General features: G+C 40.1%; 1 protein-coding gene and 3 long non-coding RNA genes across 7 annotated transcripts in view; 2 read left to right on the plus strand and 2 right to left on the minus strand.

Moving 5' to 3' along the window:
• Positions 1-931: 931 nt before the first annotated feature.
• LOC114847616 (uncharacterized) lies at positions 932-5,009 on the minus strand. Its single transcript, XR_003784242.3, has 3 exons — positions 4,534-5,009; positions 2,833-2,979; positions 932-1,064 (listed from the first exon to the last, which is right to left on the minus strand). It is a non-coding gene; the product is annotated as an uncharacterized LOC114847616 (long non-coding RNA).
• Positions 2,850-18,467, plus strand: part of LOC114847609 (thrombospondin-type laminin G domain and EAR repeat-containing protein-like) — a 46,721-nt gene continuing 31,103 nt past the window's right edge. For 3 of the 4 annotated variants that reach the window (XR_008693342.1, XM_029137537.3, XM_029137539.3), the window contains exon 1: positions 2,850-2,987. Coding sequence is in view for 2 of the 4 variants with exons in the window: in XM_029137537.3 (XP_028993370.1) it covers positions 2,906-2,987 (82 nt within the window). In the remaining 2 variants the exon portion in view is untranslated. Of the gene's footprint in view, positions 3,002-18,467 lie in introns of all 4 variants that reach the window. The other variant, XM_029137542.3, reaches the window with a different exon arrangement.
• LOC129603467 (uncharacterized) lies at positions 9,632-13,518 on the plus strand. The gene is made up of 2 exons (XR_008693343.1): positions 9,632-12,717; positions 13,149-13,518. It is a non-coding gene; the product is annotated as an uncharacterized LOC129603467 (long non-coding RNA).
• Positions 13,538-15,484, minus strand: LOC129603468 (uncharacterized). Its single transcript, XR_008693344.1, has 3 exons — positions 15,142-15,484; positions 14,080-14,181; positions 13,538-13,825 (listed from the first exon to the last, which is right to left on the minus strand). It is a non-coding gene; the product is annotated as an uncharacterized LOC129603468 (long non-coding RNA).

Below are 18,467 nucleotides of genomic sequence, written 5' to 3' on the forward strand. Positions count from 1 at the left end.
AGTGAGTTACCGGTTCAGTACTTGGTTTATCAATGAGTCCTTAGTTACAGACCTGCTTCCAGAATCTGAAAGCCACCTCTGGGCCTGGTCTTTATTAGAGGGGGTTGTTGATGTCCTACAGCATCAGACACTGGGTTGTCCACTTCTGGATGTGTTGGTGCAGGTCACCAGGACGTGGTTCACAGTTTTCTGAAGGTTTAGATCTCACAAAATGTTCCAATCTGAGCTATGAGCTCTGTACATCCAGATCCATTTAATAATATAGTTTCTGCTGGAATGAAGGATTCATTGGCTCTGCTTGCTTCACTGTGTAAAATACAGTTAATACACAAAATGGGCAAGAATAACAGGGTGATTAGAGCAGCCTCATGTCCAGACCTGCCGTAACAGACATCAAAGCAGAACCAGCACCGCTGCTATCGGTTCTGAGCTCCTAGCCAACATAGGTTAACGGAATGGCTGCTCTGAGTGAAGGGACCCCATTGTTCCTCCCCTGTAGAACCAGCCACACTTCATTAGATTGTGGTTATGAGATAGCAGGCTGATAGCACTGGTAGGTAGCACTGCGTCACTGGAAGAGGCTCAGTCAGCGCTACACGTGTCTGGTCCTGGTCTGGTGGTTTGGTCTCATTCATATTTAGACGCTTTGAGTTTATTTGACTATTAACTATTAAATAACAATAGTTAATATTAATAACTACTGCTAAATAGGTTTGTTATCTGGTCTTAAGGCTGGTCCAATCATAAAACACTCCCCACTCATTCCTTTATAATGCAAAACATCTAAACTGAGGAAGACGGCATTTATCAAACACAGGAACATCTTGCTGAGCAATAAAGAAAGATTTTGCAACCGAACTGAGCGTAACTGAACTGGTGGACCTAGGTTGTCCATGTGGGTTCTACTGGGACCCATACCACCTACCCGAGCCCTGCAACAGGTGGCGTTAATGTTAGATTTCAACCAGCACCAGGAAAGGCGGGTAAGTCAGTTGAATTTGGCGCATGCTCAGGTGTATCAGCTGCTTAGCCAGGTAGGAGGCGGAGCTTCACCTGGGAAATTCCTGAGGCGAACACAGATCAGAGATCAGTCATAAATTTGTCTTCATCTTCTGTTTCATCTTCTCCATCAGCTCATCTCTGAGCGTCTGCAGCAGATTACACCTGCTCAGCATTTGTGTGGATTAGATTTAAAAAGCATCAAAGCAAACCTGAAAATCAGGTTGAGTTTCCTTGAGCTGGAAAAGAACCAGAACAGTGCAGAACCTGCCTTAATTTTTTGATTCTTCTCCAGCCGTCTGTCTTCTCGTCAGCAGCTTCTATATCAGAACCTTCAATTTAATTGCATTTCTCTCACTCCACAGTCAAACTAAGTCCAAACAGTCAATTTTAACCATGTTGTTAAATAATAATCCATTTTTTAAATTGAAGAAGCAAACACTGAGATTCTCTTTTCTTCCTGTTCTCAGCAAATGATCGTTGTTGAAGGTTTCATATCAGAAAATACAAAAAGTATTATTATGTTTTGGTCTCATGTGAGAATAAACACAAAAAAGAAAGTAAAAAGTAAAGGAGGAAATGAAGTAAATAAGGAAATAATCTTTTTCTGCTTATCAGCTTCATGTTTCTCTTCAGGGGAACTTTTCTCTCTCGCTCTCTTCCTCCAGCTCCTCCCAGTCTTTCTTATTTAAATTTTGGGCAATCGAGCCAAGTAAGCTCTCCCTCTCTGCTCAGTGAGTCTCATCTGAACCTGAGAATCACTGGTAGTCGTGTGCTCACATTGAACCGGGATAGAACCACCAGAAACCTAAAGCTGCTTGCTTTAGATAATTAAAAATTGTAAATAGGATTGGATTTAGGGTTGTAGGATGTATTTCTTCTTTAACACGGAGATGTATATTTGAAGTGAGGATCCCACAGCAAGAAAAGTCATTGAGGAGTTCAGAGCAGCTGAAATTTTTAGTATTTAGTCCTGAATATCCTGAGTGTCTTTATTTTTAGTTAATGCATCTTGATTAATTTGTGTGGACTTTAAACGATTCAACTCCACAACAAAACAGTGATGAACAGTTTGCAGAGGTTGTCTCTGATGTGCCTTGGTGCTGGTGTTGGACCGTCCTGCGTGTTGTTGTGGCTGATCCACGACAACTAACTTCTGATGCAGGTGAGATTTATTCTTTTATAACTAAATGCTAAAAAAGCAGGTTAGTTAGACAGGTTGCTAATTACTAAAATGAAAGCAAATAAATTCACTATATACTATATAATAATATATATAATATTATAATAATATAATACTATAATAATGTGAAATAAGCAGGGGCGCCCTCCAGTGGAGTTAAACTGTACTGTTCAGTTTTCAGTAATTAGCTGTTGGTCACACATTGTCTGCGTTTTTATGTGCAGGACAAAAGGTAAAGTCCACACCCCCAACAGTCCAGTCACCAGTCCATTGTACGACCTGTTGATCGTTACCTGCAGCAACTTGCACTTGACCGCTGCTCAGTGTAAAGTGCCTGTTCCCCAACAAGACTAAGGTGCTGTGTTCATTTCCTATTCTAGATGACATAATATAATAAATGCAATCAGAGAAATTTGGACGATTAAGTTCAGGGTCTCTGTGACCAGTAATGAAAAATGTTCACTTGTACTGTGGCAAGTATTAATTAGAACATAATGGAACATGTTGGTTGGCAGACAAGCTCATAATCCACAGTTTAAAACAATTAAATGGAAAAGGAAAGTAAAATAGTAATAATGTCAAAATTGGCATTTGATATTTGAGTTAATGCATCAAAAGGTCTGATGTGATGTGGGTCTGATGCAGGTTACCTGAAAATGATGAGTGGCGCAGGTCAAGAAGCAGAGCAGTGAGTAGGAATCAAATGCGAAAAAGACAGGCATCATGTTGGCTCATCACTGCCTGATCTTCACCTGGGTGCTGGTCACCAGCAGAGTCCACAACCAGTCCTGGAGGCCCTGCACAGGTACAAGGACCAAGGTGTGATATGTTAAATGTCTCAAATAGATACATGCTTAGCCTAACCTAGCCATAAGTCTGGAATCAGAAGGAAAACCTTTAGCATACCTTATCATAAAGTCTGGAAACAGAGGTAAACTATTAGCATAGCCTAGCATAAAGACTGGAAACAAGGAAACTGTTAGCATAGCTTTGTATAAAGCCTGAAAACAAAGGGAACTGTTTGCCTAGCATACACTTTTAGTGCTGCTGTTGTTGGTTAAGCTTTAGCAGAATCTCTCTCTCATGATTTTGAGGTCAGGATCCTCCTGTTAGATAGGAGCTGATTTTTTCTGTCCTCAGTGGTCTCTCTGCTGCTTTTGTGATTCAATGCTTGAACTCTTTGAAATGTGAGCTGTGTTTCTGTGCATGTGGTCCCTCCCTTCATTCATCTTTCATTGATCCCACTTTACCAACAGAACACACAGTGAGGGCCTCAGCAAAGCTTAAAGGGGAATTCCAGCTACAGTCTAATGTTAACCTGTTGCTTTCAGATCTAAATTCTTCCTGAAGTGCCTTCTGTCTCTGTTTAATCTCTGTGTGTTGTACTGCTCAGGTCTACGCCACCTCAGTAACATATTCAATACTGTTAGATTCTTAAGTCACTTTTTTAATATGAAACTACAATCTTTACTGTGAAATTTACAAAAATTTACACCACCTGTACTTATAGGAACCTGGAGGCCAACATGTGCTTGCTTTGGTTTCATATATTTCCCGCAGCCACAGAGATGAAAAAAATTCACCAATGACTGATAAAGTGGGAGTGGGATACTGTGAGAGCTGTAAATTTCCATCAAAGAGCTGATGAAGATGAACTAGAAAAAGTAATTTCTCTGAGAGCGGTTCTGTTGCCGAAAAGATGCCAAACGCTGATTAAGCTGCTGACGTCAAAAAGTTTACTATGACCAAACAATGAAAATGACAAAATTTTGACAAAAATTAAAACAATGAGAGCAATTTAAACGAAAATGGTGATTAAAAAGACGATGAGATTAAAAAAACTATTCAAAAGTTGACCAAGGTAAAAAGATGTCAAAGATTAAAAAGTTGACCAAGGTGCATCGTTGACAATCATGAAAAAGCTGAGTAGCTTTTTAATTTGAAAGGATTTGAAGAAAGTATTTGTAATTAATTGCTTAACTGTAGTGATGGGTAGATGAGTCGTTATGAAGCGTTTTGACACATTGCAAAACTGTATTGATACTGTGCCGATACTGTGTCACTGAATACTGACACCTGCTGGACCTTAAAAATCCCTACAGGCTGTCAGAATGTGGCAGAGAGCCGATCCACATGCGCAGTGCAAACACGGTGATGAATTAACAAGCAGTTTTATTGTAAAAACGTAGTCAGGGCAATCCAGGTCATACACGAAAGTTCTCAGTCTACGGCACAACAGGAGCAGGCAACAATCGGGTCTAGAAACAGGCAAGGGTTCGGTACACAGGTGAGCTCGGCAGAGGTACAGACGAATAGTAGGCAATAACGAGGTCAGACAGTCAGAACGTTACCAGGTGATCCAGGCGTAGGTACAGTCAGGGGACAGGCAGAAATTGGTGGTCAGAAAACAGATGTGATCGAGAAACAAGGTAAGCAATACTGTAAACACTCGAAGGTGGTACGGATACTCAACAATCTGGCAACTGGAGAGTGTGTGAGGTGGAGACTATATACACTGATGCAGATTACTGATTATAGACAGGTGTGTGTATTGAGACCGGGACGTGAAGCGGGAACTAACCAGATGAAAACAGAAACCGGAAGTACTACAAAATAAAACAGGAAACCAAAACATGACAACTAAGTGAAAACAGAGAGTCCTTCGGGAATAACACAAGAAACGAAAACCCAGATCGTGACACAGGCAACCTAATTGACGTACTCAGCTGACACTGATTTGATGCCTTAATATATGCAATAATATAATTCAAACCCTTGTATTTTATATTGTATTATTTCATACCTTCATTTTATCTAGAAACCACAAATTGGCATCTTAGTACACGATTTCCAAACAACAAGAAACAAATAATGCTAAATAACATGCCTGAAGTGGGTGCAGACAGCTGCTGTTCTGCCTGCAGTCTACTGACGGCCTCATTGCACTTAGAGGAATTGTGGAACCAGTGATTTAAATCTAGGGTCTAGAGGTGGGGGGGTCAACACACTGTAAGATGGTTTTGTTTAAATAGGAAAGCTCTGTCGAACAAATGCGTCATTTAACCTGCATAAAATAATATGATTAGTAAACTAAGAGTCACTTTGAAGTTAATCTAAATTCAGATACATCAAGTGAAAACTTTTTAAAATTAATTGATTATTTTATTAATACACTTCCACTTTATTATAAAATTAAATAAAAAATTAAAGATATTTTCCGATATGAGATGAATTATAGATTAATTTGACGATGAACGGCAAACGCTCATGGATTCCTTTTGGCAGATGCATCCAGACACATGCGCTTTCTTATAAACACTGTTTGGCGCGTCGTGATGACGCCATACGTGCACCGACACAGTGTTTTTTTCGAGTGTTTTTTTTTTTGTGAGCTCAACGCATGCGCCGATGCATCGGTGGTGCCAGACCCATCACTACTTATCTGTGTAATAGTTTAATGACTAGTCATAATTAACCAGTCAGAACCAAAAATCTTGCAATTTAAGATAATAAATTACATTGTGCTTTTATTTTGAAAGAATTTAAAGGTCATGTGTGAGTGATTACTAAACTATAAAATAGTCATTTAATAAACATAATTTATCATTCAAAAGCAAAATAGCCCAATTAAAGCAAAAGATTTAGATTAAGCCTTTTCAGAATAAAAACAGCATAATACAGTGGCAGCGGTTCAAAGTGACTAGGGTTTTTACTGCAGTACCGCCGCGTCGCCACGGCGCAGCGAGTGCGTCGCTGACTAAAGATTTTTAATCCTGCAGCCGGCTGGAAAAAATCAGGACGCTAGTCTCGTTTTAACCACCAGGTGGCGCAGCGTTGATTAGAAGCCTCCAAAGCACTACAGCGTAACTGAGGTCCGACTGTTCATTTCTACCTGTAACACACATATATTACACCAGACCTATTTTACTATTAAGTATCTGTTGTGTGCTCAAACATGGGGAGTGTGAAGGGCAACAACTTGTTGATGGCTTAGCTGTTTTCTGTTCACTGCGAAGTTATAATTGTTCTGTGTGGTTTAAAACAGGCAGCGCCACAGCAGCAACACATTCTTGTTTTCATTCTCCTCAGCTTTTTCGTGTCTTTAAATAGATGGCGTCTCTTAAAAATATGTACACACCCACCGCTCTCACATCTGATACAACATATTGACTTCACATAATACCATGATTATGCGTCGCGGTTTAATTAATATAATTGAATGCGCAAGTAAAGACGTAAAGCGCAGTCCATCTGCGACTACAGCCGCTTATTTAGGTTTTAAACTTCCACAACTTGTTAATGAATGTTTTCCAATAGTCGTAGATTTTACGTAAATAACCGTAATAATCATAGGAATTTGTTTTACAGCAGTTGTCGGTCGTAATTTTGACAGGACGCCAGAAATCAGCAGATCTACAGCGACGCATTACAGCAGCATGTTTGTTCCTACGCGTTTACTCTGTGTCTGCAGAACTGCAGTTTGACTTGTTTTGACTGTGCGTGTCATTGTAACTGAGTGGCTGAGAGACTTATTCGACCCGTGTACGTTTCAACATTTTCATTTCCCATCCGTCCATCCAGCCACTTTCACCGGCGTTTTCGTTTCTCTTTCGATGAGCGGCAAACGGATTTTAATCAAAGCACCGCCTTACAAACCAATAAAACAGGCAAAAATATTTGTTTTTTACAAAAAGACACGGAATTGGAGTTAATATGTTTTTATTGTTTAGAGACAAACGGAAAACAAAAAGTCGTTCTCTCGTTACCTCTGCAAATAATTTGGTGGAGACATCAATCTCTTACACAAACACGTGACGTGTTTCGGAGTCATGTGTCCAGACAGAGAGTGACCAATACACAAATGTATGGATGTGCAAATGCAAGCTACGAGAGGAACGGGGCAGTGGTGCACGAGATGTAGCGAGAATTTGTTTTGACTGTGCGTGTCCTTGTAACTGAATGAGTGGCTGATGTGACTTATTCGCCCGTGTACGTTTCAAAACTTTGATTTCCCATACGTCTATCTATCCTGAATAAAAGCACCGCATTACAAACCAATAAACTGAACAAAAATATTTTTTAACAAAAACACACGGACTTGAATTTTAAGCTGTTTTTTTCGTTTAGAGAAAAACGAAAAACAAAAAACCTCTGCTTTTAATTTTTAATCGAAGCTCATCCGTGGATGAGTCGTAGCAGAGAGCTCCCGACTGCCGCTCGAATGAAACACGAGATCGAATGAAATGTGATGTGTTTCATACTCAGATGACTTGGATCTGAGTTCGACCAAGCTTTTGCTTGTCTCATGTTTGCTCACAGTCGCAAAGGAAATCTACACACCCCTCCCCCTCCCCGTAGAGGCGCATAGACATGCTAATGTGTTGCTACTACTCGATCAGCAGGTGAGAAATACCTCAGCTCCAGACAAAGCTCCGTGGGAGACTGGGCAGCATCGGGCGGCGTGATCAGCTGCAGGTCTAAGACTCATTAATGCAGCAAGTAGTTTGTTCTACATACGTTTACTCTGCAAAAATAAACGTATGTATTTATCGTAGCGTAGTCTAAGTTATTTGTAGCACTTCGACATTCGTTTAAAATATGCAGTGCTTTTTAAAATGAAAATACTAATATTATTATTTATTACCTTTATTGTAAACACAGTATTAATTGCACAATTTGGACTGGCGAAGATTTGCGCTTCTTTCATAATAATCATGGATAATCAAGGAAGAAACTGCAGTTCATATTTGTTATTCAGGGACGGTTTAATAAAGATTCAGTATGGTTTTTGACTGAACTGTCAGCCAAGGTACGTGCATTATCAAATGAATGCGCCTGTCAGCGGGGAAGACATCAACTCTATTCAGTCGCTCTTCAGTCGCTGCTGCCGTCTCCTCCCCAGTTCACACACCTTAACACTAGGACTACTGGGTTTTCTAAATATACCAGTTCCTACTACAAGGTGTTCCTACGAAGTTAACCAGCTGTTTATTTCGTTATTACTCCTTTCACCTGTACCACATAAAGTCATTGCAGAGCTACAGCCATGTTCCCACGAAGTTAACCAGCTGTTTATTTCGTTATTTCCTCTTTCATGTCCGTCTGTTGAATGAAAGTGGGCGTGGCCATCCACGTCCCAGAGCGGTGACACTGGGGGGAGGGGAAACACGCATCAACACGCAGGACAAAGATCTGCGTTTCTCTGCTGCTACAGCCTCGGCTGCGTTGTGTTGTTAGTCTCCCTTTCACCTGTACCATATGAAATGTGTTCCTACGAAGTTGCTCAGCCGCTTTCAGAATTCCCCATGCAGGTTTGAACAGGGCAAACATTATTTTTATTTACAAAAAAAAATTAATACGTTTACAGATTGACCGGTGATGCCGCACAGGTTGCTCTCAGTTACAGCAGCTGTTTGAAGCAGGGAAAAGCGAGTTAGCTGTCCTTGTCGATGCCTTGACAATGTTTTAGCATCGGTTAGATCTCTGAGCCCCGACTTTTATGTCTTCTTTGGATTAAAAAACAAATGTTGAATGTTCTCAAATAATATAATATTGCCGCCCTCCGCGGCTCCCAGTGTTTGTTTTTTTCATTTAAAACGTGGGTGTTACCGGTGGCAGACCTCTGGTCTAGATCATCCTTATTCACTTTTTTAAATTGTAGTAGTGTAACCTTAGTTAGTATTCCTTTTTATTTTTTTTATTTTATGTTTGGGAAACGTGACATTTCAGCTACTGTGATTTTATTTGTCATCAACATTAGTTCCTACCTGTCCTTGTTGACGGGGGACAAGAAAATGTGACGCGCGTTGGGTGAGAGCGGCGTAAAGAAAAAAGTGTACATGTGCCGTACTGTCTTGCCGTGTGGTGCATTAAAGAAGCATTCCACGTAAAAAAAAATTGCCCGTACCAACAGCAAGAAATCAGGGTTACAGTAGCTTGTCTGCCATAAATCGAACGCTGCACGCGGGAGGGCGCACCGTTCAGCTTCCTATTTTCGGTTTTAAACTGCCATAATTTGCCATAATTTACTTACGTTCATAACTTCATACTATTACGCGACCAGCGGTTCATGGTCTTGGCGATTCATGCACTAAGTAATACAACGTTGTCATCTCGTGATCACATGATGATGATGAGACGCTGTTTTTCCAATAATTAAAATAAAAAAACTGCTTCCACTCAGACTCGAACCCCGGACAAAAAAAAAACGTTGTGGCCATGCACGTTAACCACTAGGCCACCAAAGACCTGATCATTGTTTGTTCTACAAGAGCCTATATGACGTAAGCAACTACGATGTTTCAGGACCAAAAGTGGGAGTCAATCGCCACCTACAGGCCAGAAGGACGTAACACACTCCTCCTGCAGTACAAACCCGCCACTGACGCGGCAGATTTGAAACCCAAACACGGTGGGGGTAGACACTTTTACCGGCTGCCTCTGTAAGTGTGTGTGTGGTTATTTACTGAACTCAACTCTCATTAACGAGTCTCATATTCTCATTATTCAGTCAGAACCAGAAATTTTCCAAAAATCTTGCTTTTTAAGGTAATAAATTACACTGGTGCTTTTATTTCGAAAGGATAAAGAGGAAATGTGTGGGGGTAAATATGTAACTGTCAATTAGTCTTTAAATAGTCCTAATTAACCATTCTAAGGCAAAACGGTGGAAAAAAAAACGGTGCAGTTAAAGCTAATAAGTTGCATTGGTGCTTTTATTTTGAAAGGATTTAGAGAAAGTGTGTGCGTAATTATTACACAATCCAATAGTGTTGTTGACTAATCAGTAATAAGCATGGAACTGCTGTGTACACTGAGCAACAGGAGTTTGACCTGTCAGTCAAATCTGCAGCTGTGCTGTTGCCATAGAGACGAAAGGTGGGGAATTCAGGCTCACTCTGCTCTGTGAAAGCAGACTTTCACCCTTGATAAATAGGCTTGTTTCAGCAAAACCATAATAGTTATAACAGAAATAACTTTAATTTATGAATCCCAAGGCTTCAATGAACAACTGGTTTGAATTATCTGGTTTAGGACTAAAGATTGCGGTCCCACTCATGATTTCAAAATGTGTCTCCTTGTATGACTACAAACGAGAGAAAGATTTACATTGATAGAGTGAAAACTGTGGCTATAGTGACAAGTTAAAAAAAATCTGGCTTAAAAAACATGCCCTCATACTCTAGCTGTGACATCACACACTCTAGGTCACGCAATACACACCAATGGAAACACTGAATAATCACTGACAACCACATGATATTTAGATGCTACAAAGTCGAAAACTATAAAAGACACAAGAACTTTGATTTACAAGGAGAAAGTTGAACAATGATAGATGCTTTTAAAGATTAAATGATGTTTCTATGCCAAAGTATGACAATGACAGAAGCTGATGAAAAGAGGGCAGTTGACAAAAAGTTGAACGATGATTCCCATAGACGACCATTATAAAAAAAAAATAATGAAAAACGTTGAATAACGTTGAAAGTTTAAAATCTGGAAACCTGGAAAGTAATAGCCCCTAGTAATAAGTGTTACTGCGCTCAGTCACTAATCTACTGCAGCTACGCTGTTGTCATGGAGACAGTGCTCCAAAGGCAGGAACCTCCACAGTCCAGCTCAATAGTTCCAGTGAAGCTGATTTCTACCCCTGCTTAACTGGGTTGTTACAGCAAAACCATAAGGGTTATCACAAAAATAACTTCACTTTATGAATTCCAAGGCTTCAGTGTGAAACTGGCGTGTGTTTTATTTTTAAGGAGTAAAAATTGCGGCAACAGTCGCAATTTAAAAATTCCAATCCTCCTTCATTTCTTCACAGAAGTCTTCCAGGTAAATGCATTAGAGTCTATGGAGGATTTCTGGAACTCTCTGCAATTTGAGGCAGCTACAAACTAAAGTGTAGCTCTGAGGGCTTAACCAGACCCATCATTGAAAAAAGACAAGTAAGATTATGACTTAGTGAAAAAATATGTGTAAAAAATATGTTCATAGAGAGAAAACTGTGGCTGTAGTGATGAGTTAAAGAAAAAGGTTCTGTCTTAAAAAACAAGCTTTCACACTCTAGCTGTGACATCACGCACTCTAGCTGACGCAATACACACTAATGGAAAAGCTGACTAAAGATTCTTAATCCTGCAGCGGGCTTAAAAAAACAGGACGCTAGTCTCGTTTTAACCACCAGATGGCAAAGCATTGATTAGAAGCCTCCAATGCACTACAGCGTAACTGAGGTCCAACTGTTCATAATCACATAATCACAGAATTATGTGAAGCCAATATATTGTATTAGATGTCAGAGTGGTGGGTATGTACATATTCTTAAGATATGCATGCTGTCAAATTGCATATTGAATTGCCAAATGCAAAATGGATTTTCAAATTCATCTATACATTTTCCATACCGCCTAATCCTGTATGTGGGGGTGCTGGAGCCTATCCCAGCTGGCTATGGGCGAGAGGCGGGGTACACCCTGGACAGGTCGCCAGTCCATCGCAGGGCAACACATAGACAACCATTTACACACGCACTCACACCTAAGGGCAATGGTAGTCAGCCAAGCTAATGCACATTTTTGGACAGCAGGAGGAAGCCATTTTCAAATTGAATGATGATATTGCATATTGAATTGCCAATTGAGAAATGTATTGTGAATTGGATTTTGAGTCTGAAAAACTGTTTCCTCTGTGTCTGCAGAACTGCAGTTTGACTTGTTCTGACTGCGTGACTGGCCAAATAAAGACAGAGCGAAGTCCATTTGCAAACTCAGCCGCTGATTTAGGTTTTAAACTTCCACAACTTGTTAATGAATGTTTTCCAATAGTCGTAGATTTTACGTAAATAACTGTAATAATCAATCAATTAGTTTTACAGCAGTTGTCGATCTTAACTTTGACAGGCAAAAATAATTAGTTTTTTACAAAAAGACACCGAATTGGGTTTAAGATGTTTTTTTGTTTACAGACAAACGGAAAACAAGAAAAGTCGTTCTCTCGTTACCTCTGCTTATCATTTGGTGGAGACATCATCTCTTAAAAGTTACACAAACCTTAAAGGAGTCATATCATGCTTTTCATTCTAAAAAATATTAGACTTTAATGTCTCAGTAAGGTCTCTGTAAATTTTCATCCCATAAAACCCTTTAGATCGTCCACACTGCCCCTGTCAATCTGTGGTTTTTACTCCCCATCAGCAAACGCTGTGTTTTCTGGGCGTGTCGCAAGCGAAGCTGCTCACCACACCTCTGTGCGGAAGCGCATACCTTTTTTGTTGTTTTTTTTTTAAATTGGCTCCATGGATACGAGCCACCGCACGGTTAGGATACTATAGGTGGCAGTAGTGCGACATTGAGAGTGCAATCCACCGCAATCCTCCACAGAAGAAGAAGACCCACTACAGAACTGCACGACATTAGTCAGCTGGTTCGTAGCGTAGTAGAACCATACGTCTACGATCCCGAATCTGACCCTGAAGCTGAAGAGGAGGCTGTTGAAGTCACCACATTTCGGCTGATGCAAGATGTGTCTCATTGGTAATGTCGCATTTACTTCAATTTAATTGATTTATGTAATTTGCAAAGCGACTAGCGGTTGCTAATGCGAATGCTAAATGGCGTGTGCAGCTTGAATATTCACAACACGACTTACCTGGAAAACTCTCGTTAATAGAAAACACTAATTTAGCTTACATTATACAAATAAATAAGTTTGAGAGCATAGCTGAAATAATATAAATACATTTTACATTTACACATTTCACTGTTTTTGTCTTACTTGTGCTGCTGCTCTGACAATTTTATTTAAAAAATGTGCATTAATATTTAGAGCAATCACTGCATGACCTTCCTGGGAACAAAAAGCATTGGTTCAAATTATATATTGACCTAACGTATTTTTACTGCTTTTAATTATGTTTTTTGTCATTCTTGATAAATCTGACAGTAATATGTCTCTGTATCTGAAGTTGTTACAGGTATCTAGTCTACAGAGGCTAGTGAGCTGGTGCTGAGGATTCCTGGGGTGAAGAATCTGAGTTGCCATCTCTTCATGCTTGGGTTGTAGATGAAGGCAGTTTCCTGATGGATAAAACACTAAAACACTCATAGTATGATTGATGTAGACCACCTGTAGAATAACTCCTTTACCGTTTGAGTAAAAATGTGTTTTTTTGTGAGTGCAACACTCATTAAGAATTTTTTTAACTTTATTTATATATAATTTATATGCGTTTTATTTATGGCCGCTTCAACTTTATAGCTTACCATATTAGAAAGAGAAAAACATGTAATTTCAATACTATGATTTCCTAAATAAAAGTGTTTTCCCTTCAGAAACAGAGTTCAGTGAAATACATAATAGTTAAAGCCAACTTTATTGTAAACCAAAAAAATACACCACTACTCCAAAGCTAGAACAAACTGTTACCTTCACACTCCAATGTGCAATGTATAGGTTACTGAGTTAATTAAGAAGTCTGGGGGTTTGAGGACGAAGGAGAAGCTTTTGCAGGGCCTTGCAGACGAAATGCATGAAAGTAGGGTAAACAGGGAGATGTGGTGATCCTTGTTCTCATCACTATTTGGAAGACTGAGCGGAAGCAGTCCTCTACCAGATGGAAGCTGTGGCTGTCCTCACCATCACCTCATCAAAACAAAAGGTAGTGCAATCAGAATTGTAGATTAGTGAAATGTTAATTATTATGTAGGTCAAAACCTTCTCTAATGTAAGAACACACAATACCAGACAAAAAATTAAACCAAACAAGAGGACAGGCCTGTCTGCGCTAAAACAACAGATAAACAGTTGTTACAATTCAAATATAAAATCTAAACAGTATATACCAATTAAAATCTTCTATTACCTATCTTACTGTTGGTACATACAAACTTACATACCTTCACTCCTGAGCTGGGCAGCAGATGTCTGTGTACCAACAGTCTGCAGTGATTTCTCTGTTTGACAGCCTCCTTGCATGTGGGCAACTGGGATTTGCCCTCCTACAGTATAGAAAAGACTGTTACATTTACTGTAAATTGTATTGGTCCTACAATTATAATGGCTATGGTACAAGCTATAGGTAACTGACCAGATAAGCAGCAGGTATTGTAGAGATGTGACTAATTAGCAACTAAGCTTGCAACACAACACAGTAATCATTCCAACTACTCATGTTAGAATTTGATAGAACAATGACATAACCCCAAATCACAAGTTGATTTAGGCTGTGACACAGGACGGGGTAATAAACATAACCGCGTTCATCTGCAGGTTCTTTTTGTAGCGATCGACCAGCTGTAGCTCTAAAGTGCAAAGGCCTAAAGGCATGCTAACGGCTAACGCAACACACAAACAGGAGCGGCAGCACTTCAACAGGACAAAAGCTCGATCCACCATTTCCTGCCTGTCGCCGATCGAAGGCCCATCGCTATTAGCTGTTCCCCACACAGGTGTGTGGTTGCACCAACTCAGAGTAGCACATTTGAAAGGGACAAAGGCTCAGTTGACTCACTGTAGCCGTTAGCGACGCTAGCGATTAGCTTGTCTCACATGTGGGTAACTGCATTTTAAACAGACCCAACTAACATATTTAGATATCACAAGTATCAAGCACAAACTTACTACAGCGAGCTAGATCCACCGCTTCCTGTCTGTCGCCGCTGGAAGGGCGATAACGATCAGCTGTTCCCCGCAGGTGTATGTGATTACAGAAAAAGGACAGACGCTAGACCCACCGCTCCCTGCCCGTAGCCGCTCGATGCCGTTAGTCATTAGCTTTTCTCCACACAGGTGTGTGGCTGCAGGAGCCCACATGAGCACATTTGAAGGGGACAAAGGCTCGGTCGACTGGCTGTAGCCGTTAGCATAGCTAGCTAGTAACTTGACTCACACATAGGTTACTACATTTAAACGGACAAACTAACATTTTAAAACATTATAAAGATCAAGCATGTACTTACTTCAGTGAGTGGATGACGGACTTTAGGAATAGGTCCTTTTTTTCCAACAGGAGCCGTGAAACAAATCCAGCATTGTACGCACCCTCGTTTGAAATGCACATACGTATAAATGCTGAGGCCGTGTTTCTGGCACCGGTCCGTTAAAAATAAAAGTGACCCACAAATCCTCACTTGTTGATCCCTTGGTAAAGTGAAGAGACTTTGGTGTTGGTTAGAACACCCAAGAACCGAACTATTTCTATGGGAGGACTTGGGCGCTGCCGTGCTGGTCTGTTCACGGTGAGTGAGAGGGGGGAAATGGCGGAAGTCCAGTTTTGGTTCGGGATCATTGTGGGGGTGGTGGTTCAGGATTTACAAGGAGAACTTTCAACCAGTGTGACGACAACTGGGAAACGGCCTCAGAGTAGGTCGTGGCTGTTTTCATTGAATGAGAAAATTTACGTTTTCAAAATGTGAAAAAAGCAGGAAATGCATTTCTACCGTGCTCAGTGTGTGTATATGTGACCCATAGAGTCATAGGGACGCTCCAAAATGTCTAAAAAGTGGATTTTGCATGATATGGGCCCTTTAATGGCCTATACAATAGTTTGCATACACGACCAATGACTCTGAATAAAACACGAGACACCGGATGATATATGACGTGTATTGGAATCATGTGTCCAGACAGAGAGTGACCAATACACAAATGTATCGATGTGCAAATGCAGGCTAGAAGAGAAACAGGGGAGTGGCGCACTAGATGTAGTGAGAATTTGTTTTGACTGTGCATGTCATTGTAACTGAATGAGTGGCAGAGATGACTTATTCAGCCTGTGTACGTTTCAACACTTTGATTTTCCATCCGTCCATCCATCCACTTTCATCGGCTTTCTCATTTCTCTTGATCTTATCTCTTGCAAACGGATTTTAATCAGACCACCACCTTACAAACCAATAAACCAGGCAAAAAATTTGTTTTTCACAAAAAGACATGGAATTTAATTTAAGATGTTTTTTTTGTTTAGAGAAAAACAGAAAACAAAAAAAGTCATTCTCTTGTTACCTTTGCTTATATTTTGGTGGAGATAAAAATTTACACAAACCTTAATAGCATGTAGTTTGCATATACGACCAATCATTGACTCTGAATAAAACAAAAAAAAGTCGTTCTCGTGTTACCTCTGCTGGGCCGCGGGGCAGCAGTTTTAGCAGAGAGCTCCAGATTGCCTCTTGAATGAAACACGAGATGATGTGATGTGTTTTGTACTCAGATGACTTAGATCTGAGTTCGACCAAGCTTTTGTTTGTCGCATGTTTGCTCACAGTAACAAAGGCAAACTTCACACCCCTTCCCCCTACTCCGTAGAGGCGACTAGACATGCTAATGTGTTGCTACAGTACTACTCGATCCGCAGGTAATATTTCAGCTCTGGGACAAAGCTCCATTGGAGATTGGGCAGCATCAGACGGAGAATAATTAGGATGGTTTATACTTATATATCCGAAGGCAATTTGCTCAGCTGCACCTAGGCTGTGGGACACTTGTGAAGCACTTGAGAATTTCATAGACTGTGGACTTTTAAATCTGGACTTATGTCTTTATTGTAGCTTTCTGGTCTAATTTATTTGTAGCACTTCGACATTCATTTAAAATATGCAATGCATTTTAAATTGAAATTATTATTATTATTTATTACCTTTATTGTAAATACAGTATTATTGCACAATTTAAACTGGCGATCAATTGCGCTTCTTCCGTATTGATCATGGCTAATCAGGGAAGAAACTGCATTTCATAGATGTTATTCAGGGACGGTTTGGTAAAGATTCAGTGTGTTTTTCAACTGAACTGTCAGCCAAGGTAAGTGCATTATCAAATGAATGCGCGCGTCAGCGGGGAAGACATCAACTCTGTTCAGTCGCTCTTCAGTCGCTGCTGTCTCCTCCCCAGTTTACACAACTAAAGTCTCCTTTAGCTGCCGCTGAATGCGTTTCCAGATTGACTGGTGATGCCGCACTGGTTGCTCTCAGTTACAGCAGCTGTTTGAAGCAGGGAAAAGCGAGTTAGCTGTCCTTGTCGTTGCCTTGACAATGTTTTGTGGTCTGTACACGATCTGAACAGTCTTTACAGTTTAACAAGGTGTAATATGACGCTTACGTTTGATCGTTGGTCGTCTTCCATTTACAGGAGTAGCTAAAAGAGAACGAGGACTGAATAAGTATGCTGTTAACTGCTACGATCTCCTATCAATAAAATTTAAAATGTTAAACCCTGTCTTTTGTGTCTTCTTTGGATTAAATACGAATGTTGAATTTTCTCAAATATTATAATATTGCTGTCCTCCGCGGCTCCCAGTGTTTTTTTTTTCAATGGAAAATGTGGTGTTGCTTCTTTATTCACTTTTTTCAATTGTAGCAGCTTGTCTGCCACAAATCAAATGCTGTACGCAGGAGTGCGCCCCTACGCATGCAGCTTCTGATTTTCGGTTTTAAACTGCCATAACTTCTGAATACTAGTATACTAAATACTATAATCGTCTGCCACAGGCGACCAGTGGTTCATAGTCTTGGCGATCCATGCACTAAATAATATGGTGATGTTGTTTCGTGGGTCAAATGATAATGATGAGACAGTGTTTTTCCAATAATTGAAATTGAAAGACTTCTCCCACTCAGAATCAAACTCGGGACAAAAGACTTTGCAGCCATGCATCTTAACCACTAGGCCAAATAATGTAATACACCCTCTCACGTGGTGCAAACAAGGTGCTGACGCGAGTAAGACCAAAGCAAATCACAGTAGGGGCCAGCACTTGTAATTGCTACCTCTGTAGTGCAAATGATGTCTGTAGCTAAAAGTATTTAAAGTAGTTAAGCTGAAAGGAGACAGCTGAAAAGGATTTGAAAAGTTCTTTCAATTCATTTCAATAGAAAATGAATAAATAGTTGAAAAAAGCTTAATAACCTAAAAATATGAAATAATAGCCCATGTCTCCTTCAAAACTATCAAAAACTGCACGTTTTGATAGTTGAATGGTTTCTATAGCTGAACGTATGCAGGACTAGTTAGATACAAATGGAAGAACTATAACTATAATAAACATTAGAAAAACAATACAGTGAATGCTGGAAGCACTGTTTTAAAGAGCGAAGGTATCACGAGCTGACTAGCTGGCTACACTTTAATGGGTTAGAGCAGGGGTTCCCAATCCTATTCCTGAAGAGCTACTGCCCTACTGGTTTTCCAACTCTCTTTGCTGATTACCTTGACCAGCTGATGAGTGACTGAACACACCTGATCTAGGTAACCAGTATTAGCTGGGGCAGAGGGAGTTGTAAAAGCA

The sequence above is a fragment of the Betta splendens genome, chromosome 21 (assembly GCF_900634795.4).
Source record: "Betta splendens chromosome 21, fBetSpl5.4, whole genome shotgun sequence".
In the NCBI taxonomy this organism is placed as follows: domain Eukaryota; kingdom Metazoa; phylum Chordata; class Actinopteri; order Anabantiformes; family Osphronemidae; genus Betta; species Betta splendens.